General features: G+C 58.3%; 1 protein-coding gene across 4 annotated transcripts; it reads left to right on the forward strand.

Annotated features, from left to right (window-relative positions):
* Nucleotides 1-867: 867 nt before the first annotated feature.
* VILL (villin like) lies at nucleotides 868-22,213 on the forward strand. 4 transcript variants are annotated; one of them, XM_065935238.1, is made up of 21 exons: nucleotides 868-889; nucleotides 2,538-2,670; nucleotides 8,178-8,244; nucleotides 8,381-8,455; nucleotides 8,758-8,963; nucleotides 10,158-10,266; nucleotides 11,479-11,589; nucleotides 11,893-12,092; nucleotides 12,477-12,555; nucleotides 12,648-12,746; nucleotides 13,402-13,540; nucleotides 13,685-13,785; nucleotides 15,658-15,795; nucleotides 15,901-16,059; nucleotides 16,595-16,774; nucleotides 17,320-17,465; nucleotides 18,381-18,525; nucleotides 20,622-20,807; nucleotides 20,975-21,046; nucleotides 21,474-21,749; nucleotides 21,999-22,213. In XM_065935238.1, exons 2-21 carry the CDS (start codon nucleotides 2,618-2,620, stop codon nucleotides 22,110-22,112), a joined length of 2,655 nt encoding a protein of 884 aa, XP_065791310.1. In that variant the 5' UTR covers nucleotides 868-889; nucleotides 2,538-2,617; the 3' UTR covers nucleotides 22,113-22,213. The 4 variants fall into 4 exon arrangements, with proteins under 4 accessions (XP_065791310.1, XP_065791309.1, XP_065791312.1 ...); XM_065935237.1 differs by lacking the exons at nucleotides 868-889; nucleotides 2,538-2,670 and adding an exon at nucleotides 2,702-3,707; XM_065935239.1 differs by lacking the exons at nucleotides 868-889; nucleotides 2,538-2,670 and adding an exon at nucleotides 3,804-3,845.
* Nucleotides 22,214-22,437: the final 224 nt, after the last annotated feature.

The raw sequence follows: 22,437 nt of genomic DNA on the forward strand, positions 1-22,437 counted from the left end.
GAGGGTGGACATTCTGTTTTTAAGTGCCTAGATGACTCAAAGGTCATCTACCAGAACTGAGAAGCCCCGCTATGACTAGTTGTGGAGGAAAAATTACCCCAAACTGTTCCAGGCCTGACACCCAGGTATGGCAGGCGAGCTATGGGCAGGGTTTAGGAGGAATTGTTCTACTTGAATTGTTCTACCTGAAAGATCAGGCATGTCTTCATTGCAAAATAAAATTCAGGAAACCAAGAAAAGTACCCAGAAAACACGATACACTGGGAGCCTTTCCCAAGGCAGGGATGAGGAAGGAGTCCCAGTAAGAGCCCCATCTAGTTGATAGCTCCCTGCTTTTATACTGAGGTAGGGAGCAGAGTGGCTCCCATCTCATTTCTTGGTGCCTTCCTGGCCCCTGATGTGTCTAACTGGCGTGGGTACTCCTGCAGGGCAGGGCCAGACTTCCCCCACCACTGAGACGCAAGACAGCAGCACCTTCTCGTTCTCAGGAGCCTAGGCCTGTTCTCTGGGCCGTCATCAGGCTCGGATCCCACACGGCCCGTTAGAGTGATGGCCCCGCGGGCACAGGGCAAGCTCCCATCTCCTCCGGCCCTGGCGGTTCCCATGGCGCACGGGGAGGCGCTCTCCGACCATGTGCGCCCCCTAGGCCGGGGCCCGTGTCACTGCTCTTAAGCGGCCTGCAGCCAGGTGGGGGGCGGGGGAGTGGCGGTCAGGAGGAGGGGACCCACGCGGGCCCAAGGCTGCTCTCCTCGAGGGCGTGGGACCGGACAAGTCCAGACCGCGGGACCCAGGACCCGAGTCAGGCCGCCCCATCCTGGATGTAGGTCCTGGGCGCTCTCCGGAGGGGCACGCCACCACCCCCCGCCGCGGGACTTGGTCCACGGAAGAGGTGACATCGTGAATCTGTGTGGGAGGGACTCAGATGAGGCCTGGGGCCCCAGGACAAGGAGCGGGGAACCAGAGAGCAGGTAACCCAGGGGCAGGGCCTGGAGCGGGGCTGGCATCCATCGCCGCCTTCCCCGTCCACTGTGCCTAAGTCAACATGGACGCAGAGCTGGCGGGCTGGGCCTTCCGAGATAAGCCCGGGGAGTGGGGCGGGAGCACGGCGTACCGCTGAGAACCCTCGGACCCTGCGGGGCGAGCGCGGAGGCAGTCAAGGCCAGAAAGGTGCTGGCCAAGGCGATCCAGGCTCAGTGCCCGTCAGACTCCAAGCCCGGATGCGTGGGAGGGTGGCCGAGCAGGAGGAGCGGGTGGCAAGCCCCCTCCTTGTTCTGAGTAGGAGGGGGAGAGAGGCGGTACCGCCGCCTCCTTGTGGCATACTAGCTGCCTGTGAGCACGGCTCAGGGCCTCGATGTCCTCTGTGTGTGTCAAGGGCCTGATCCCATGGAGCGTGTCCACACCAGACACAAAACAGGGCTGCTCATCTGGGCCCCAGGCCAGGCCCTGGACCCACTGCCATCTCGCTGGGCTCACGGGTTACAGGGGAGGCTGTTCTGCACTAGGGCAGTTATGCCCACCCAAGTTCTTCTGGGTCCCAGAGACCCAGGATTTCTAAGGAGAGGGGTCTTGGAGAGGTCCTTGTGCCTCCCTGGACTAAGCTGCTGAGGCTGCATGGTGCCAGGTGGGGTGTCCTGCCCTGCCTACAACTGGCATGGAAGGAGGGGTCATTTTGGTTGAGTCCAGAATGTGGAAAAGAAACCACATTCTCTCCAGGGGAGAGGCCTATAAAGTGCAAAGATCCAGAGACTAGAAGTTGGCATCTTAAGAGACAGGAATTCTGTAGAAGAACATAGAACTGGGGAGAGAGATAGGAGATGCAGCCAGATGCACAGGCAACTGCGGATATTATTTTAGGGATGCCAGTGGAAGATCTGAAGCAGGGGAGTGGCATGATCTGATTTATGGCTGAACAATCTCTCTGGCTATGGTGGGAAGATGGACATAGGGGCCAGAGAGCTCATGGTACCAACTAGTGTGAGAGGCTACCTCCCAGAGCGGGCTGGCCAGGCTCAGGAGCCCAGATGAACCAACCACTGGCCAGCCTGGTGGGTGTGAGGGAAGAAGAGGGACTTGGGATGGCTCTCAGCTTTGTGGCCTGGAGCAACCAGCTAGATGTTTCTGCCTTTTTCAGAGGCTGTGAGGAGGTAGATTTGAACAAGGCCTGATGTGGATGTCAAGCGTGAAGGCAGACATGCCAGGAGAAACGTGACCAGAGGAAGGAGATGGATGGAGGCTGAGGGGGGTTGGGAAGAGTGGGAGTCGGGGTCAGAAGGGACACTGGTGTTTCCATGGTGCTTAAAGCCTGGGGACCAGAACTTGGGAAGAAAATAGGCGACAAGAGTGAAGGCCTGAGCTCTGCGCCTGCTGACACTGAAAGGCCCCAAAGGAGACTATGGAGCAGCCACTGCAGTGGGGGAAAAGCTTGGGCTGGGGGCAGATTCAAGGGGAAAGGGTGGTCAGCAAGTCTCTGGTTGTAGGGGGCGGTGGTAAGGTGAAGACAGGGAGTCAACCCCCATCTTTCGGACTCTGGCACCTAGGAAAGAAACATTTCCAGGGAATGAGGAACAGAGACCAACCAGAATGAGCGGAGAAGTTGAGATGAGACAGGGAAAAGTAAATGCACAGCATCTTGCTGGATATTCTACAAAAGGAGCGGGGACAGGTGCTCAGGTAGGCAAAGTCAAACTCACACTGCATGCACTGTGCATGCACAGGTCCAGAGGCTCATAAAGGCCTTCTCCCTCACACGGGGTCAGACACGCACAGGTGTTGGCCAAGTGCCCCGTGACACAGGCCTCCGTTCATACACAGGGACCCAGTAACTCTATCTGTTGAACAGTCACGCACTGGCAGTATGTCCTCCCAGGCACAGTTGGACCTAGATTTCCTGGAGTGGCCCCAGCCTGTGACAGGGGGCAGTGGCAATGAGCACTGAATATAGAGAAAGGGTCTTGGGGTCAGTGGCAGCTTTCAGCAGTGTTTCTGCATTGGAAGGGGCGTCCACACCGGCTGCGCTGTGGCTGGGGCAGAGGCCGTGGTGACCCTGGAGTTTCTGGAAGGCTCTGTCTCCAGCTCCTCCCCCATCCCACAATCAGAAAGGGAAGGAAGGGGCAGTGGAGATGTGGGACAGGCATCTTTCCTGGCGAGGGCTGGACTGGCCTCTCCCACGATGGGTATCAGGGCTCCCTGAGGAGGGCTGTGCTGGGCAGTGAGCCCAACTTAGGCCGTGGAGGACAGCAGAGGTGTCCCCTTCCCCCCACTTCTGAAGTGACCTGGGTCTCACAGAGCCAGACTGCCAACCCACCCCACAATAAATAGCCTTGGTCCTGCTTCCTCCTAAAGTTTCCTGGGGTGGCCTGGCCTACTGGAGGTCAGGGATCAGGGGCTGTCAGAAGGGAAGTCACAGTGGCTTCCACAGCCCACATCTCGGCACAGCCCAGGCCTCCATCCCCAGCTTTCTCTGGCTACCAGTCCAGCCGTGGCCCTGGGGACAGGGCTGGCTCCTCTCAGAGAGCTGGGTCAATATTTGTTGACTGACTAACTGACTGACTCAGGGTGAATGCCCGCGCCCGCCAAGCGCTGAGGTATGTTCTGCTGGGCCAGGCGGGGACAGGGGTTGAGTTACAGTGGCGATGGGCAGAGCCGGGCCCCATGCCAAGCCCAGCACTGCCCATAGGCAGGCTGAAGGCAGGAGCTGTTTCCAGCAGGTAGACTGGGCAGGGAGGAGACTCCCACGGCCAGGGTGGGAGGGCTGCTCCGAATCAGGAGCGTACCACGTGGGTCACTGGGCCCAGGGTTGCCCAGGGGCCGGGAAGAGCTGGGGAGGCTGCGGAGCCAGCCAGCAGGTGAGAACACTGGGGGGGCAGGGAGGCCGCACCCAGAGCAGCTCTGGGCAGAGCGGGGTCGGGGCTGGGGGGGGCGGCAGAAAGTGGCAGATTTTCTACGGGATGGGGGTGTCTGTCTCCCAGAGCCCACACCCTGGGGGCCCTGGGCCCTCCCCGCTCCTCCCACTCCAGCAGGCAGCACCCCTCCTTGCTTCCTGGAAGTCAGGCAAAGTGACCTCCGAGTCCGCCCCTTCACAGGTACCTCAGGAGGAGGAAGTTACACACCCCGGGGAGAAAAGGGGCACCAGGGGAGGGAGGAGCCTTAGGTAAAGACGGGGTGGGGGACCCCGGGAGGGAGGGGGCCCCGGGGAGAGAAGGGGGCAGCTGAACAGGAGGAGAAGCCAGGGCAGAGGAAAAGAGGCTAGGGGAGAGAGGGTTCATTGGGGGAGGAAAGGGGTGGGAGGGGGCGCCAGGGGACAGGTAGGGGCATCTGGAGGAAGAAGCATGCACAGAGGGGTGGGGCAGTCAAGAGAGAATGGGGCGCGGGGGAGAGAGGGTGCGTGGGGGACAGTGGGGGCACCCAGGGGATGAGGGGGCACCAGGAGAGAAGAGCAAGTCAGAGGAGGAACTGGGCATCTGAGAGAGGAAGCGGGCCGTGCGGGGACAGAGTGAGCCCCCAGGGACGAGAAAGGGGCTTCCAGCAGGAGAGGACACCGCGTGGGGGTGTGTGTCCCCACTCAGGGTGGGTGATGGAAGGGAAAGAGGGGACATGCTTGGGTGCAAGCGCCTGTGGGTCAGAAGGGACCGCCTGGGGGAAGGAGAAGAGGGTGCTGGGGGGAGAGGGCCCCCACCCTTTGAGCACCCCTTCTCCACCCCCCAGCACCCACGAGGAAGACAGGTGACACGGGATGAGGCCTCAGGCCCCGGGAGCCTCAGAGTGTGACTCCCCAGGCTACCACTGGATATCGGGGCACCCTGCGAGCCCCTTGGGGGTGATGCGGTCCCCACCCAGTGAAAGCAGCCCAGTCCCAACTTTCTGGCCACGGTCTGACTTCCCTGCCCACAGGGAGCCATGGTGGCCCCTCTGCTGAGCCAGCCAAGCGTCCTGTCCCTCTGTCACCGCTTCTCAGTTACAGCTCCTGGTCTGTGCCTCTCATCACTGCCCGCCTGTGCCCTGGTCGCTGTCGGTAATCACTGCTTCTGCCCGTCACTGCCGAATGCCACTATGCCTGTCACTTGACCTCACTGCATGCTTCCCTTTGCTTGAGACCACCATCACACGGTCACCACGTCTGCCCGTCACTCATGGCACGGTCGCAGCAGTTCTGGGTGCAGTCAGAGCGCACGGTGACTCCATCCACTTTCCCCTCCGCAGTCATGGGCTGATGGACCTTCAGGGTGTCAGGCAGTGGGAGCTGGCAGTAAACAAGAAGAGAAGCCCCAGAATCCTGTGCTCTAGTGAGGGAGACCAGGCCATGAGCACTCGGGGACTCCGGCTCGGGTTGAGGAGGAAGCTCTAGCCCCACAGGAACCCCCTTCCCCCACCCCCCACCCCCCCTTCCCCGGGCGGCTCCCTCCCCGACCCCTCCCCACCCACACACATCCATGGCTGCCCTGGCCCTCTTTGAGAGGGTTGGTGGTTTCCTGGTGTGAGCTCACCAGGGCCTGGGCCCAACCCGGATAAAGACCTCAGGAATGTGGGCCCCTCTCGGTGGCCCCGTCACACTGTGCCTCTGATTCTGTAACTCTGTATCGCCCCTGCCGCTTCCTTTCCCCTGGTCATGCAGAGTCAAGGCTGTTCCTCCTGCGATACAACACGCTGGAGTGGAGTGGGAAGGGGAAGGGAGAGGCGTGAACACCACACCAGGGCCACGAGAGGGGAGAAATTCAGAAAGAAGGGACTTCTGGTTCTATGGGGCAAAGCAGCAGCAAGAAGGAAAAGTTGCAACTGGTGGGATTTAGAGGTCAAAAGAACTTCCACCAGTGAAGCAATGACCAAATCTCAGACAGGGCATTCTAAAGAAGGGGTGCAGGGAAGCCTGGGGTCATTGGGAGTCACCTGCTGTCATGCAACAAAATCCAGAGCTCCCTTCTTCCCCAGATCCTTCTCATTCCACTCCTCTCGCCTGTGCACACTTGGAACCACGGAGCACAACAAACTTGCTGTTTGGAGAGCCAATGGCTGTTTGCAGTCTGTGTGTATTAAGCATTCAGCTGTGGATCAAGAACGTGAGAGTGTTTGGGCCTGATTTACCCAAGCTGCTCCTGTTGGCTAAGCCTATTACTTGCTGCAGTGTCTGTCACCTTCAGAGTCAGGCTGTATGTTCAGAGTCTGCCCTGGGTTTGCAGAATCTTCATCTTCCCTGCCAAGCCTCTTTCTGTCCTAAGCCTGTTTAGAGAATCTGTCTTTTTTCAGAAACTGAGTCTTTTTAAATAGTCATGGATTTTTTTTTTAATTGCAAAAGCTGCCCTGCATGCAAACTTCTCCCTGTCTACAGAGCTGGTCTCATGTCATTGGCTGGGACATCTTTTTCTGCCTAAAGACACTATCCTTGTTTTCAAAGATTTGTCTGTTTTCAGCACCTGTCAGAGTCAGCAGAACCTGTTTCCTCGGCAGGAAGTATCTCTGTCTCTAGACTGTGTCCCTACTCACAGAGTCTTTTCCTCTTTCAGAGGCAGTTTCTGTCTGCAGAACCTGAGCCCTGTTTGTACCGTCTGGGGCGGTTTTCTGGGCCTTTGCCTGTTTGCAGGGCCTATCTGAACTTGGCTGGATAGAAACTCTGTCTGCAGGCTCTAGGTCTACAAAGAGTTCTCACCACCAGGGGTCGCTGTGAGCACCTCTGTCTTTCTGTAGAGGCCATCCCTGTTGGCAGAACCCATGTCAGTCTGCACGGTCTATTCCTAATAATTGCATGTGTACTTTTTAACAGGACCTGTTCCTATTGACAGAGTCTTTATCTGTTTCTAGAACTCATCCTTTTCTAAAGCCTGTCCCTGTTTGCAGAACCTGGGCTCTCTACAGAACCCAGCCCTGTTTCAATATCTTGCCCACGTCTGGAGAATCTGTGCTGGACCACAGAGTTGATTTCCCAGCTGGCTCCTTTCAGCGTATCCTGCCCTTTCTAAAGACATCACTGTTAACAGAGGCTGTCTGTTTGCAGAGCCTGTGTGGGCTTACAAGACCTCTCCCTGTCTGCCAAGACTCTAAGGGCCTTGTCTACAGAGCCTGTGTCTTTTCACAGAGCCTAAGTCTCTCGGCAGAACTCATGACTGCTTGCCCAGCCTGTTTCCATCTCCCTGTCTGCAGGATTTGAGACTGTTTCCCGCAGCTGTCCCTGACCATGCCTGGAGAGCTTTGGCCTGTTTCAGAGTTGCCTCTGTCTGAGAAGCACACCTCTGACTGGTAACTCTATGCCTGCTTGCAGAGCCTTGCTTGTGTGTGCCTGTTCATACCTGCAGAGTCTGACCTTTCTACAAAAAGTCCCTGTTTTAAGAGTCCATCCCCATCCACAAAGATTTGCAAAGCCTTTCCCATTTCTGAAAAGCTCCTCCATACCAGCAGAACCCAGGACTGTTCATAGAGCCTTTCTCAGCATTTACAGCCTTTGCTTGTTGGCCCAGCCTGTCTGAATTTCCCCAGGTACAGTCTGTGTCTCTTCACACAGGTCATCTTTTCAAAGGTGGTGTCTGTCGACAGAACTCATCTTTGTCAGGAGAACCTGTGCCTGTTCCATCCCTTTCTTGGGTCTCAGGAAGCTGTCCCTGATTGCAGAGCCCGTGCTTGTACACAGAGCCTTTTCTCTGCAGGGGCTGTGACTCTCTGCACGGCCACCTTCCAGTTGTCTGAAAGATCTTCATTTATTTGCCTTGTGTGCAAAGCCTGTCTTGCCTGCAAGATTCTGTCTTACTTCATGAGCCGTGTCCCTGGCTGCAGCACCTGTTGTTACCAAGCAGGGCCCTCGCCCTCTGCAAGCCTAGCACCATCCACAGTGCTTGTCTCTGGCAGCAGATCCTACATCTGTCTGTTTTGAACTTTCTCTGTTGGCAGAGGTGGTCCATAGACTCAAAGCCTATCATCGTCCACCAAGCTCAGCCTTTTTTCAAGAGCACAAACACAGACCACAAGCTAGGTCCCAGTGTGCAAAGCCTCTGTGCTGACATCTGCAGTACCTGTCCTGGTTTTCTGGGACTTGTGTTTACGCAGTCTTCCTCATGAGAGGCACGGGCCATGATGAAGGGGCTTTGGAGAGCTGTGGGCGGGGAGAGCTCCTTCTTGGAGCCCAGAGGACCGGGGGGCGACCCGGGCCTGAGGACTCCGGCTCGTGTTTCCTCTCTCACTCCCTCCGGATCTAGGATGGACACCAGGAGGGGCCTCCCGGACATTGAGAGTCACAGGGACCTCCACATATGGATCATTGAGGTGAGCGGCACGACCAGACAGAACTGGCGACAGAGAGAGTGTTCGGGTCTCTGAGACTAGGCTTCTCCCAGCCCAGAGGGTCATGGTTGCGGGGAGGGGCTCCCCTGAGCCCTCACGAGGCACCCTCCTCTCCCAGAACCTGCAGATGGTGCCGGTCCCCGAGCCGGCTTACGGGAACTTCTTCGAGAAGCACTGCTATATCGTTCTGCACGTGAGCGCTTGCGGAGCCTTTTGGGGGGACTGGGCGGGGGGAGGGTCACAGCCCACTGGGGGCTCTGATGATGCAGATTAAGCTCCACCCTGGGAAGAGGCAGGCTGGGAGCCCAAGAATCGCATCCCACAAGGAGGATGCTGCCGTTGAGCCTCTTTACCCTTCCCTCCTCATTGTCCCTCTTACCTGCGGGAGCACCAGTCTCCCCAAAGCCCTTGCTACCTCCTCCACCCTGGGCCCCAGCGCACCCCACCCACCCTGGACCTCAGCCCCCCTACCACACACACACTCTTGGGCCCTAGGTCCCCCAGAGCCCGAAGGCCACGCCGGGGGTGCCCAGAGACCTGCACTACTGGGTCGGCAAGATGGCGGGAGTGGGGGCGCAGGGCGCGCCGGGCTCCGTCATGCAGCACCTGAAGGCGGCGCTGGGGGGCGCCATCGTGCAGCACCGCGAGGTGCAAGGCCACGAGTCTGCCTGTTTTCGGAGCTACTTCCGCTCGGGAATCATGTGAGTGAGAAGCTGCGGGGGCGCTGGTCTCTGGGGCAGCTGGCTTCCTCATCACAGTGTGTGGGGTGCGTTGGGGTTGTTGTTTTGTTTTTGTTTCTATATTGAAATCATGCCATACAACCTACCCATATGAAATACACAATTCAGTCTTTATAGTATATCCACAGACTTGTGTGATCCATCACCACAATTTTAGAACATTTTCATCACCCCCCCAAGAATCCCCCTACCCTTTAGCATCACTCCCCACCTCCTCCCACACTCCCTTCCTTCTGTTTAGATTTATCTCTTCTGGACATTTTACTTAAATAGAATTAGACAATGCCATGAGTGCCTATACCACATTTTATTTGTTTTCATCACTTAATGGATATTTGGCTTGTTTCTACTTTTTAGCTGTTACGGGTAATACTGTGATGAACATTGGTATACAGATTTGGGCTAGTTTTTGCCCCCATTTTTATTGAGATATACAGTACTGTATCAGTTTAAGGTGTACAGCATAATGGTTTTACTTGCATGTATCATGAAGTGATTACTGCAATAAGTTTACTCACCATCCATTACTGTATATAAATCTTTGTGTGGACATTTGTTTTTCATTTCTCTTGGGTGTATACCCAGGAGTGGACCCCAGTTTTGAGTTTGCTTTTGTGTTGCCATGCCCAGTATAAACGTCTTTTGTTGTAAATTGCTTCAAATATGTATTTAATTACCAAATGCATTGAACCATAGGAAACTGCCAGTATTTGATCATTCTGTTGAACCAAATACATGTAAATAGTATATACATAAATGCATGCACACGTGTATACATGCACGTGCAGACAACATGCCAGCCCATATATGTCCACCTACCGGTGGGCACACATCAGTGAGTATTCATGTCCACCTACACACACATACAGTTATGTGAGTTCCATGCACACACATCTATACTCACACGGATATAGATACACATACCCCACATGCATACATGGATACACACGTGTGTGTGTCCACGTATCTACACATGGATAAGCACATGCACAGTCCTGCCCCCATATGCTTGCACACACGTGTTCATATCTGCTTGCACATACATGTTAAACAGGCACATGTGTGTCCCCACATGTGCATGCCCATGTTCATGTCTGCACTCACTGCCACTCGTGGCAGCCTGTGGTCTCACGTGGGACCCTGTGCTCTCCTCAGCTACAGGAAGGGAGGCCTGGCCTCTGCCCTCAAGCACGTGGAGACCAACGTGTACAACATCCAGAGACTGCTGCACATCCGAGGGGGGAAGCACCTGTCAGCCACCGAGGTGAGAGCTGTGAGGGATGCCGCCTGACCTTGGACTCAGCTGGACTGCATGTCCCGGAGTGTCGGGAGGTGTGGAGGGTGGTGGGGGCAGTGAGGGGAACGTGGGCGGTCAGCATTCTCCGATGGCCCACCCTGATGAGGAGAGAGAAGGCAGAGCCCGGCTTCCCGCCCCACCTCTGCCGTGTCTCCTCTGACCCTTGGTCTCCTCATCTGTCCCGGAGCACATTAAGACCTAGGACAGTGAGGCGGACGAGATGATGCACCTGGGTGACCCCGGTAAACAGGACCATGAGAGACAGCATGATCTGGGGCCCCACACTCTCATACACATCGTCACTGTCACCCATAGGCACACACAGCCTCTCCCACTGCTGCCCCAGAGCTGCTTGGCCCATCGAGAGCCTTGGGCAAATTAGACCTGAGTGCTCCTTACTGCCGTCAGGATATTGATGGAAAATACTGGTCTTGTGAGAACAAGATGGTCTACTGCCATCCAGTGTAATAAACAGTCAGGAATCTGACAACTGCAATATGAACGGTGCCCCCCGAATTGCGCACATTACCGTCTACACAGTTCTGGGACTCACAGACAGTCCCGCCCAGGCCCATGCATTGTCACCAATAGATTCAGTGACCGTACATCTGGGTCATGCAGGGCCACCACGCAGCCCCAGGTTTTGCCTGTTAGCCTGCCATAGTTCTCCAGGGCCCCCACGTTTACTCTCAGAAGTGCCTCTGTTGGGGTGAGAATTGCCTTCAGCCACAGATCACACACTGTCTGCTACACAGGCACATGTGCATGTCACCCAGGAGCACACACAGCTACACACATGGAGAAACGGATGCGTGAGCCCCACTGTACCCACGTGTCCACGTACACATGCACTGCTGTGGACACGCGCTGAGAAGTGTCAGTCAGTCACGGACACCCTGCGAAAGGACGGACGCATAACCTGTAGTCACAGACACCCAGAGACACGCCCAGCCGCACCCACACGGTGACCCTCGAGGCCTCACGTGCTTACACCGATGCGTGCCTACACACAGCTCACACATACACCACACACACCACACCACACTCATACACACAGCTGGCTGCACACAAGTGACACGCCGGAGCCATGCCCACAAGGCAGGGAGGGGCTGGCTGCGGGCCCTTCCCGGGGTCCAGGCAGCACGACCCCCATCTCCTCCCTGACCCTGGCCCCCACAGGTGGAGCTCTCCTGGCACAGCTTCAACAAGAGTGACGTCTTCCTGCTGGACCTGGGGAGGATACTGATCCAGTGGAATGGGCCCAAGGCCAGCGCGGCCAGGAAGGCACGGGTCAGTGTCTGCCCCGGGAACGAAGGGCTGCAGGGCTTGCGGGGAGGGGTGGTCTTCCGTGGGCCCACCCTCCAGCCACCCCAAGAGGTGGGCATTGCTCTCTGCCCAAGAAGCGGAGAAGCACGTACAAGCTGAGTCCAAATTCCGCACTGGGGGTACGCCTGGATACCAGGATCAGGGGGTACCTCCCCAGGCCCCCTACCTCTGGGAGCTGAGCAGTGACAGGAGGGGTCTGGGCTGGAATGTCTGAGAGGTGAAGGGGGCGTGCTGGGGAGGCCCTGACTTCCAGCTCTGGTCCCGCAGGGCCTGTTCCTGAGCCACAGCCTCCGGGACAGGGAGCGTGGTGGTCGTGCACAGGTCAGCGTGGTGGATGATGAGGCTGAAGCCACTGACCTCATGGAGATCATGGAAGTTGTGCTGGGCCGCAGAGTGGGCAACCTGCGTGACGCGATGCCCAGCAAGAGGGTGAATCAGCTGCAAAAGGCCAATGTCCACCTCTACCAGTGAGCAGACCTTGGGAGTGGGCAGGGTGGGTGGAATAGCCCAGGTGGGTGTGTCCTTTGTTACTTCACTAACATGGTGCCTCTAGGAAGCCCTCTAGGAAAGCCTCTTGGCTGTCTGGAGCAGGCCATGAGGCACCTTAGACTCAGCCTGTACTCCTGCATGGCTGCCTTTCCGAGAAACCCATTGTACAGACAAGACGACTGAGGCTCTGAAAAGGCCAGGGCACTACCTAAGGCTTCACAGCAAGGCTGCGGTGAAGACCTCAACTCGGGCACCCAGCCCCCAAGCCTTCTGCCTCTGGAGGCAAGAGCGGCAGTGGCAGCTGGAGTGGAGCCAGGCCAGGAAGGGGCTGCGCTGCCCACATCTGCACGCCTGTCCCCTAGAGTCTGCCAGAAGAGCACGGATCTGGTGGTCCAAGAGTTGTCAATCTGCCCATTGGCCCAAGATCTACTTCAGGAGGAGGTGAGGCAGGCTTGGTCCCAGCCATCCCCACCCACTCCATAACTGCAGCCCAGTCCGGACCACGTACTGACCAGCCCTACTTCTGATCCCAGAACTGCTACATCCTGGATCAGGGTGGCTTCAAGGTCTACGTGTGGCAGGGACGCCTGACCAGCCTCCAGGAGAGAGGGGATGCCTTCAAGAGGGCTCTGGTAAGTCTGGGGCCCCTGTCTCAGAGGGTCGTTGTGCCGCCCTGGGGTCTGAGGATGGGAGACATCCCTGTCCTGGGGTCTAAAGGAAGGGGTAGTCCTGCCCTGGGGCCAGGAGGGGGATGCCTCCTGCCCTTGGAGCCCTGTCTGATGGAGGAGAATATAACCCCGTCCTGGGGTCCAAGCCTGGAGACCCACTGCCCTGTTTGAGGGAGGAGACACACTCTGACCAAAGACCCCAGGGGAACACACGGCCCCTCTCTGGGGTACCACAGGCTTGTGGTTCCTTGGAGGCCCCGGCAGAGAAAGACCAGAGAGCATCCAAGAAGCCATGTGTAAAAGGGGGACGTGGGGGACCTACCTTGTGGTCTGAGGATTCTCCAGCACTGGACCCGCCTTCCTTTTCCAGGAGGGGAGGCAGGGTTCTGCCTGGGATCTGAGGGGCGGTCATAGCCCGCCTTCCGGACGCCCGGAATAAGGGGAACCTGCGTGTCCTCTGGGACCTCCGAGAAGTCGGTAGTGTCTGAGCCAGCTCCTTTTGCGGGTCGCGAGCTCAGCTAATTAATGCTGTCCAGTGCGGAGCTGGTCCCGCAGGTCCGGCAGGGTAGAGTGGAGCAGTGGGCCCTGGGCCACACGGCTGACACAACTCTCGCCCCAGAGCTTCATCCAAGCCAAGGGCTACCCGAGCTACACCAGCGTGGAGGTGATGGACGACGGCGCTGAGTCGGCCGGGTTCAAGCAGCTCTTCCGATCGTGGTCTGGGCCTCAGAGCAAGAACAAGAACCTTAGTGGGATGGGTGAGAGGGCGTGGCCAGAGAGTGGGGCGGAACTCCAAGCTGCAATGGGCGGGGCGGGGCCCAGAATATCCAAGAGTGGGGGTGTGGCTGGAGGGGGCTATTTGTGTGATGGGCGGGGCAAGACACCTTCTGTCCCACCCTCAGGTAAACTGCTGCAGGTGAAGCTAGACGTGGGCAAGCTGCACAGCCAGCCTGAGCTAGCCGCCCAGCTCAGGATGGTGGACGACGCTTCTGGGAGCGTGCAGGTGAGGGGCAGTGGTTGGCTGGGTGAGCTGTCTTCAGGTGAACCATGTGGCTGCTAAAGTGTTGCAGGTATGCCCTGGTGCACGTCTGCACACAATCAGGGACCCTCGGGGGCATGCGTACATACACACACACCGCCCCGAGCCAGCTCATACTGTGAGTGACCGCTTGCTGGGTAACACTCATGGCACTCAGCACAGTGACATCTGGACAGTTAATTGTGCCCTTTGTCGTATGTTTGACACAACCATACCTGTTATATTATAGACACATACACCTTTGTCATTGCACTTATTCACAGCTAGGTACACAGTTGCAAACATGCAGCTGTACAAACTCTACATCACACATGATCGCACCCCCACACATCCAACCTTCAACACAGTCACACCCTGTCAGCCCCCTGTCTGGGCTCAGACAGATGTCCTGGGAGATGCAGGGTTTGGGGGCTACTTCCAGGCTCTGTACAGGGCAGGGTGGCCTCTTGACTTACTGGGTCACCCCTGGTCAGGGCCCTTAATTTCTTTAGGACTCAGTTTTTTAGAAGACTCTCTTTTTATTTTAATCTGTAAAATGGGGCCAAATCTGTGGTCCCACCTGGCCCCCAGGCTGGTGTGGGGGTGCTGTGAGATGATGGGAACAGGACAGCTGGGCCTATTTGAGGGGGTGCTAGTTCTCAAGGTAGGCCAAGGTCGGAGAAAATACTGTTTCTCCCAGGTTCCCTCCAATTTGCCCTGATATGGACGGACAGTGGCAATGAGCGGGGAAGAGGCTGAGAATAGGAGGACGGGGAGCAGGGAGAAAGGATGACAGGTTGGAGGACAGGGAGAGACTGAGGGAGAGGGGGGAGAAGACAGAGGAGAGAAGACAAAGGAAGAAGACAGAAGCTAGAGGGAGGAGGGGATAGGGCAGAACGGGAGGCGTGAAGGCCCAGGAGAAGAGAAAGGGAGTCAAGGGAGAGGTAGGGTACCCAGGGAGAGATGGGCAGCCAGGAGAGAGAGAAAAAGAGAAACAGGAAAATGGAGATCAGGGGAAGGAAGGAAAGAGGGGTCTGTAGCCCAGACCCCAAGTACCAAGGCAGGGAGGGGGACCCACCCACCCCAGTAGTCAGGGGGCAGGCAGCCAGGGGGAGGGCCCACGCCAGGAGGCCTGGCTGCCAGGTGAGTGCAGCTCCTAGAGGCATGGGACGGGAGTCAGCCTCTTCTGCAAGAAGCAGGATGCTGGGTGCCCTGGTCTTTTCCAGAGACTGCAGACAGGCCTCAGGATGCCCAGGTGTTGTTTCTTACTACATCAAAGTGAGCACTGTTACCCCCACTTTACAGGTGGGAAAAACTGAATCTCAGAGTGAACTCCCTGCCCCTGTGGGTGATCAGGATCCGACCGGGGTCTCCCTGGCTTGGCTCCCCCACAGGAGAAAGAAATCACACCAAGTGTGACGGACTGTTTCCCTTTCAGTCTTTGAACAGGCTTTGCTTTTGTAAATGACACTTGAGAAAAGGAAATTTTCCAAGAGCCCCTGGGCCTTGCTTCCGCCCAGCTTCTGCTCCCCTGGCGTGAGCAGCGAGCCACAGTGTGGCTGGCGGGGTCAGGCTGGGGTGGCCCGAGGCGGCCGGGGCAGCCTCTGGAGTCCTCCCTCCTTGTTTGTCGCAGGCGCTCCACACCAGCTCCGAGTCCTGGCTGCGAGCAGATGTGGGCCCTAGGGGCCCATGGTGGGGGGGGGGCACAGAGCATGGGGTGGGTGCCCACCTCGGGGGGAGCCCTTGCCTGCACAGGTGCGGCCTGCCTCGGGCTGCGGAGAGCGTCCTGGCTGGACAGGTGGGTGGGCTGGTTTAGGCGGAGGCCCCAGCCGTGCCTGTTGGTCCGCTGCTCCCCAGATGTGGTGCATCCAGGCCTCACGCAGGCAGCCCGTGGACCGCAAGCATCACGGACAGCTGTGTGCTGACAGCTGCTACCTCGTCCTGTATGCCTACCAGAAGATGGGCCTTGGCCAGCACGTCCTGTACCTGTGGCAGGTGCGCTGGCCCGAGCAGGGTGGCGGGCACCCTCAAGTCCTGAAGCCGAGGAGCCAGGGACGGGGCCTGGGACCTGCGCCAGGCCCTCACCGCTCCCGCCCACAGGGCCTCCAGGCCACGGCACACGAGATCAGGGCCCTGAGGGGCAACGCCAAGGAGCTGGACCTGTGGTACCGTGGAGCCCTGGTGCAGGAGCACGTGACCATGGGCAGCGAGCCCCCCCACTTCCTTGCCATCTTCCAGGGCCGGCTCGTGATCTTCCAGGTAGGGCTCACCTCGCTGCCCCCGCCACAGCCCCCCCGCTCCTCTGGGTGCCCGTGGCCCTTCCATGCACGGGCTGAGCACCTTCGCTGCAGGTCGGGGGCCAGCCTACCACCCCTCAGCGTCCTGGTGTTTGTCTGAGGCCCAGGCGCTCCAAGGGTGACCCCTGCCTGCCCCATTTCCTCCCCCATCCCCAGGGCCAACCACAGAATGGGGCGCAGTGAAGAAGCCAAACAGGAGGGGAGCCGGGGCCTTGTCTGGGGTCACACACAGACCCAGCTGCTCCCCACCTTCCACCTTTAAGGCCTGGGGGATCCTTGCTCTGACCCCTCCGAGATGGGGTGAGGGATCCATTTAGAAAGGGCCTGGTCCCCTATTCCAGATTGAGGGGATCCTCCCACTGCACACTTACAGGGTCCAGAAAACAGATGTAGCTTTAAGAGATGGGGCCCTGGGTGCCGAGGCAGTGCAGCCCCCACTGGGAAAGGGCAGTAGCCCAGGAGCCCCTGTCTCAGCCTGAGGCCCAGTCCTCTCGTAGGGGCGCCGTGGGCACAGCAGGAACGGGCAGCCAGCACCCGCCGTGAGCCTCTTCCACATCCAAGGCACCAACAGTTACAACTCCCGGACCCTGGAGGTGCCAGCCCGCGCCTCAGCGCTCAACTCCAACGACGTCTTCCTGCTGGTGACAGCCAACCTCTGCTACCTCTGGTTTGGAAAGGTAACCCACGCCCGGGGCAGGGGCACCAGGCCAGTGGAGGCTGACCTCAAGCCCAGCCTCGGATAGGCCAGGAAGGAGGCGGTGGAGAGCCACCTGTCCTTTCTGGAACCTGGGGGAAGTTATAACGTGACAGGTGGACAAGGGCATCCACAGGTCAGAGCCAGGCCAGGCCGGGGCCACCTCCCCTCCTTCCGGCCCCGTTCAGGGACCACATCCCTCCCCAAGTGTCTTGGGAAAAGGAGGAGGCCTCGTTCAGCTGTTAGGGTTTTCTCTGATCTTCAGCGTAAAACATGAGTGATCTGCACGTCTGGAAGTCTCCATCCTGTGCTCTGACCTGGAGAGGGTCCCTGTGACCTTGATCGCCTGAGGAGACAGAAGCCGGGGGTGGGGTGCAGGGAGGCAGGGAGACCCTTGTTCACGTGTCTTGGGCCACGAGCCCAGGCCTCCCGTGACTCCCGCTCCCAGGCCCCCATTAGCGGGGAGTGAGTGGCTGGAGGTGCCACCCTCTCCCGCTGCAGGGCCTGACCCGGCTTTCTGCCTTCCAGGGCTGCAGCGGTGACCAGCGTGAGATGGCGCGGGCCCTGGTCACCATCATCTCCAAGGAAGACATGGAAATAGTGCTGGAGGGTCAGGAGCCTCCCGACTTCTGGGAGGCTCTGGGGGGCCGGGCGCCCTACCCCAGCAACAAGAGGTGACAAGGCTGGGGGGAGGGTGCGCTCCTCACCCAGAGGAAGAAACTGAGGCCCAAGAGGGTGGGTGATTAGTTAAGGGTCCCACAGGGAACTAGAGAGAGCCCAGGCGCATACCCCACTGACCTGTAGCGGGAAGATGCTGGGGCGCGCGATGCAGTGGCGCCCTCTGCTGGAGAAATGCGCTCCCTGCCCGGTCCCGTCCTGGACCATCCCATCCGCGGAGGGCCCGAGGGCAAAGCAGCGTCCCCCAACCCCGCACTGCCCACAGGTGGTGTCCCCAGGGTAATGGGACACATGGGAAGCAGCGTGTGTGCGGTGTGCCAGAATAGCGTGCGTGTGCTGCGTCAGTGGATAAGGAAGGGCAGAGTGAGGTCTCTCAGGGCTCTGGAAGCAGAGAGCCGGTCTCTCTGTGTCTGTGGGACCTGGCTGTCCCCCCACGCGTCTCCTGAGCGCCTGCATTCTGCGGTTCCTTCTCTGAGCCTGGGTTCCCTCCTCCTACTCCTCCCACCTTCGGCCTGAGGCGCAGCTCCTGGGCTCCCAGCGCGGGGTGGGGCCAGCGGCTTCTCCCTCCCCCTGGGCCCTCCGTGCCCTCCCGCCCTCTGCACTCAGCCCGCTGCCCCCTCCTTCCCGGCGCTCCTTCCCGGGAAGTTCACGGGCGGGGCAGCTTGTGCTTCGGCTGCCTGTGGGTAATCGGATCACCTAGCCTTCTCCACTGACACACGGAGGCCTGGAGGAGGGCAGGCGTTTGGGGAGTGGACCCTGGGATGGGGGAGCTCAGAGGAGGGCCAGTGCCTCCGGCCCCAGGAGGCGTTGTGTCCCAGCCCCGGAGGGGTGGTAGAGGAGTGCTGTGGGGAGGGCCGGCCAGAGGCGCAGGGCTCTCTGCGCCCCTCACGGCCTTGCGCCATGCTGGCCAGGCCCCCCGAGGATGTGTCCGACTTTCAGCCACGACTGTTTGAGTGCTCCTGCCAGACGGGCCCCCTGGTCCTCACAGAAGTAGTGTTCTTCAGCCAGGAGGACCTGGACACGTATGACGTCATGCTGCTGGACGCCTGGCAGGAGGTGCGGTCACCTGGGTGCCCGGGTGGGGTGTGAGTGGGATGCGTCTGCACCTGTCTAACTGGGTGCGAGTGTGTGCGGCTTCCTGTTTCTAGCCATGCCACTGCATGTAAGGCTGCGGGTGGCTACCTGTGACCCTGAGGCCCTGAGTGCCCGTGATCCTGTGGCTCTGGATGAGAGCCAGGGAGGACTCTGTCCCAGGGAGCCCGTGGGAGACTGTGGCTGTGTGTCTAGGACTCACATGTGGTTGTAACCAATTGTGGAGCTGGGCGTAAGGTAACTGTGTGCCTTCTGACCGCGTAAGTCCAGGCAACCCAGTGCCTGTGGCTGACACGTCAGTGCTGAGTGGGCGTCCATAAAGTGACTGCGTGCGTGTATACGTATGTGTGTGTAGTGGCCATAAAGGGATTGTGTGTGTGTATATGTATGTGTGTACTAGCCATAAAGTGACTGTGTGCGTGTATATGTATGTGTGTGTAGTGGCCATAAAGGGATTGTGTGTGTGTATATGTATGTGTGTACTAGCCATAAAGTGATTGTGTGTGTGTATATGTGTGTATGTGTATGTGTGTGTAGTGGCCACAAAGTGACTGCGTGTGTGTGTACGTATGTGTGTGTAGTGGCCATAAAGTGATTGTCTATGTGTATATGTGTGTGTATAGTAGCCATAAAGTGACTGTGTGTGTGTATGTATGTGTGTAGTGGCCATAAGTGATTGTCTATGTGTATATGTATGTATGTAATGGCCATAAGGGATTGTGTATGTGTATATGTATGTGTGTGTAGTAGCCATAAAGTGATTGTGTGTGTGTGTATATATGTGTGTGTAGGGTCTCCATGTACCTGCATTTGACCTCTATTTTATTTATTTCCTCTCTGATCTTTACTATTTCCTTGCTGGTGCTGACTTTAGATTTTGTTCTTTTTCTAATCCTTGTAGGTGACAAGTTAGGTTGTTTATTTGAGATTTTTCTAGTTTTCTTGAGGATGGCCGGTATCACCATGAATTTCCCTCTCAGGACTGCTTTGGCTGCATCCCACAGATTTCTGTATGGTTGTGTTTTCCTTGTCATTTGTCGGCGTGCATGCATTTGTCTGTGTTCACGCAGCTGTGTGTAATGGCTGTGTGGTTGAGGAACTGGCTGTAAGTGGCCAGACCAGCCAGGAGCAATGATGCTGTGCAAGAGAAACGGTGAAACTGGCTGAGGGTGTGGGTGCCTGAGTGAATGTATCCATGCGACTGTGTAATCACGTTTCAGTGTGGCCGGATGCAGTGGTGTTCCAGGCTAATGTTTTCCAGGCTGTGCGATCCAGTATGACTGTGCTTAGATGCAGCTGTGTCTGTGTGTGGGTGATTGTGTGTGGCTGTGATTTGCCCTCTGGCCCTGGACAGTTGTGTCTGTGTAGCTGTGGCCGTGTGTGTGTCTGGGACTCTGTGAGTGTGGCAGGGAGGCCTTTGGGCTCCCATCCCACTCAGAGCACAGGCAAAGCCCTGTGACCAGCAGCCCTGATTCCCCATCTCACTCACTCTGCTCCAGCCACCACATCCTCCTGGCTACTCCTTGAACATGCCATCACACTCAGGGCCTTTGCGCTGCTTGTTCCTCTGCTCAGAGCATTCCCCCCACCACCCCCCACCTCCCTCAGATCTTGCCTCAAATGTCATCTTTTCAGTAAGGCTTTCCCTGACTAAAATGACAGTATCTACCACTTCACCACACTACCACCACTCTTCTTTCCCTGCCTTATTTTTCTCCATCTGATACTCTACATATTTTACTTATTTTGGGGCCTCCCCCAGCAAAATGAAAGCTCTGCAAGGGCAGGGATTTTGTCTATGTCTTGTCCATGGTTGAGTCCCTCGTCCCAAGACAGTGCCTGGCACAGCATGGGTACTCAGTAAGTGTGTGTGGATTGACTGTACACGTGCACGCCTGCGAACCTCCTGGCATGTTTCTGGGTGTGTGGCCCACCTGTTGGGTGGGTCTGGTTGGCTGGGATGTGTGTGGGGGGGGTGGGCTGAGACCACCTGATGGACAGGGCTGGGAGGGAAGAGGTCAACTCCCCCCACCCAAGGCCAGGCCCTCTCTGTGGCCCAGATCTTCCTGTGGTTGGGGGCAGCTGCCAGCGAGTGGAAGCAGGAGGCTGTGGCCTGGGGCCAGGAGTACCTGAAGACCCACCCAGCAGGGAGGAGCCCGGCCACACCCATCATATTGGTCAAGCAGGGCCACGAACCTCCCACCTTCACCGGATGGTTCTGCACCTGGGACCCCTACAAATGGAGTGTGAGTGACGCCTGAACTACCCCATTTCCACCCTAATCCAGGGGGAGGGGCCACCCTGGTATACTGAGAGGGAGCCATCACTTTGCCCAGGGACCTCCGGTCTGTGGGCGGAACCTGATCCCTTTGTTGCCCCTCCATCGAGCCCCCATCCTGATTCTGGCCCCTAGAACACTCAGTCCTATGAGGAGGTGGTGGAGGGTGACCCAGGAGCAGTTTCTACCATCTCTGAGATAACAGCCGTAAGTATTAGGAGCCCCCTTCCCTGCTGGCTCAGATAGTGAAGAATCCGCCTGCAATGCAGGAGACCTGGGTTTGATCCCTGGGTTGGGAAGATGCCCTGGAGGAGGGCATGGCAACCCACTCCAGTATTCTTGCCTGGAGAATCCCCACGGACAGAGGAGCCTGGTGGGCTACAGTCCATGGGGTCACAAAGTTGGACCCAGCTGAGCAACTAACACACACACACACACACACACACACCCCCACACACACACGCACTCATGGCTCTGGGCTGGCATGGCCCAAAGGCCAGAATGAGCAGGGAAGGAGCCAGGCGCCAGAAGGGGCAGGAGTGGTGTTGGGGGCAACAGGACCAGGGGGCTCAGTGCGGCCTCCCGAGGGAGCCTGTCCCCCAACTTCCTGAGCCTGAGGCCCCTCTCCTGGCAGGAGATCGTCAACTTCCGGCTGTCCAGATGGCCAGGCAATGACAGGGCAGGCCCGTTGGCCCTGCGGGCCCTCAAGAGCTGCGAGGACAGCTCCGAGAGCGAGCTGGAGCTGGGCCCCCGCGCGGGCCCCGGCAGCCGGAGCACCATCAGCAGTGCCAGCAGCAGCAGCTACCAGAGCAGCCCCCGATCCCTGGGCAGCGGGGGCCTGCCCCGGGAACAGCTGATGCACCAGGCTGCCGAGGACCTGCCGGAGGGCGTGGACCCGGCCCACAAGGAGGTGGGTGCTCAGAACCCCTGCCGCTCCCAGTCCCCACCCCCGTGCAGGGAAAGCTGAGCTGCAGGCACCCAGGGCATGACCCACAGGTGGTGGGCCATGGGCGGCTGCCCTGGGAGATGAGTGTTCCACATGCGGTGATGGGCAGACAGACATGGGAGAGGACGGCACCTCTAGGTGGGTGGGATAAGGTTATGGGCTCAGCTGACACCCTGCTTCTGCACCCACTCTCCTGCCCCTGCCCTGCCCCAGGCCTATCTCTCAGACTCTGATTTCCAAGATATCTTTGGGAAGTCCAAGGAGGAGTTCTACAGCATGACCAAGTGGAGGCAGCAGGAGGAGAAGAAGCAGCTCGGCTTCTTCTGAGCCCAGGCCCTGCCCTGCCAGTGCCACGCAGATGGCCCAGGCGTGGGCACCCGTGTGCGGGCACCTGCCTGCAAATACCTGAGCCCTCCCTCCTTGGAGACTCCTGGTCCCTAAAATAAAAGCCGGTGGCTCTGACAAGGTGTGGTGAGTGGGCTTTCAGGGTCGGGTCACTCAGGTCCGCCTCTTAGGGGAGTGGGCCTCTGGGACTGGGGTGGCGGGTGGGCTGTGACATTCCAAAGCCTGAGCCCTCCAGGCCCTCCACCTTGAACGGGTTTGTTCCATGCTAGTCCGTCCTGCCCAGGGGAACAGGCACCGCTCCCACCCC

Source organism: Muntiacus reevesi, chromosome 4, assembly GCF_963930625.1.
Source record: "Muntiacus reevesi chromosome 4, mMunRee1.1, whole genome shotgun sequence".
Taxonomy (NCBI): domain Eukaryota; kingdom Metazoa; phylum Chordata; class Mammalia; order Artiodactyla; family Cervidae; genus Muntiacus; species Muntiacus reevesi.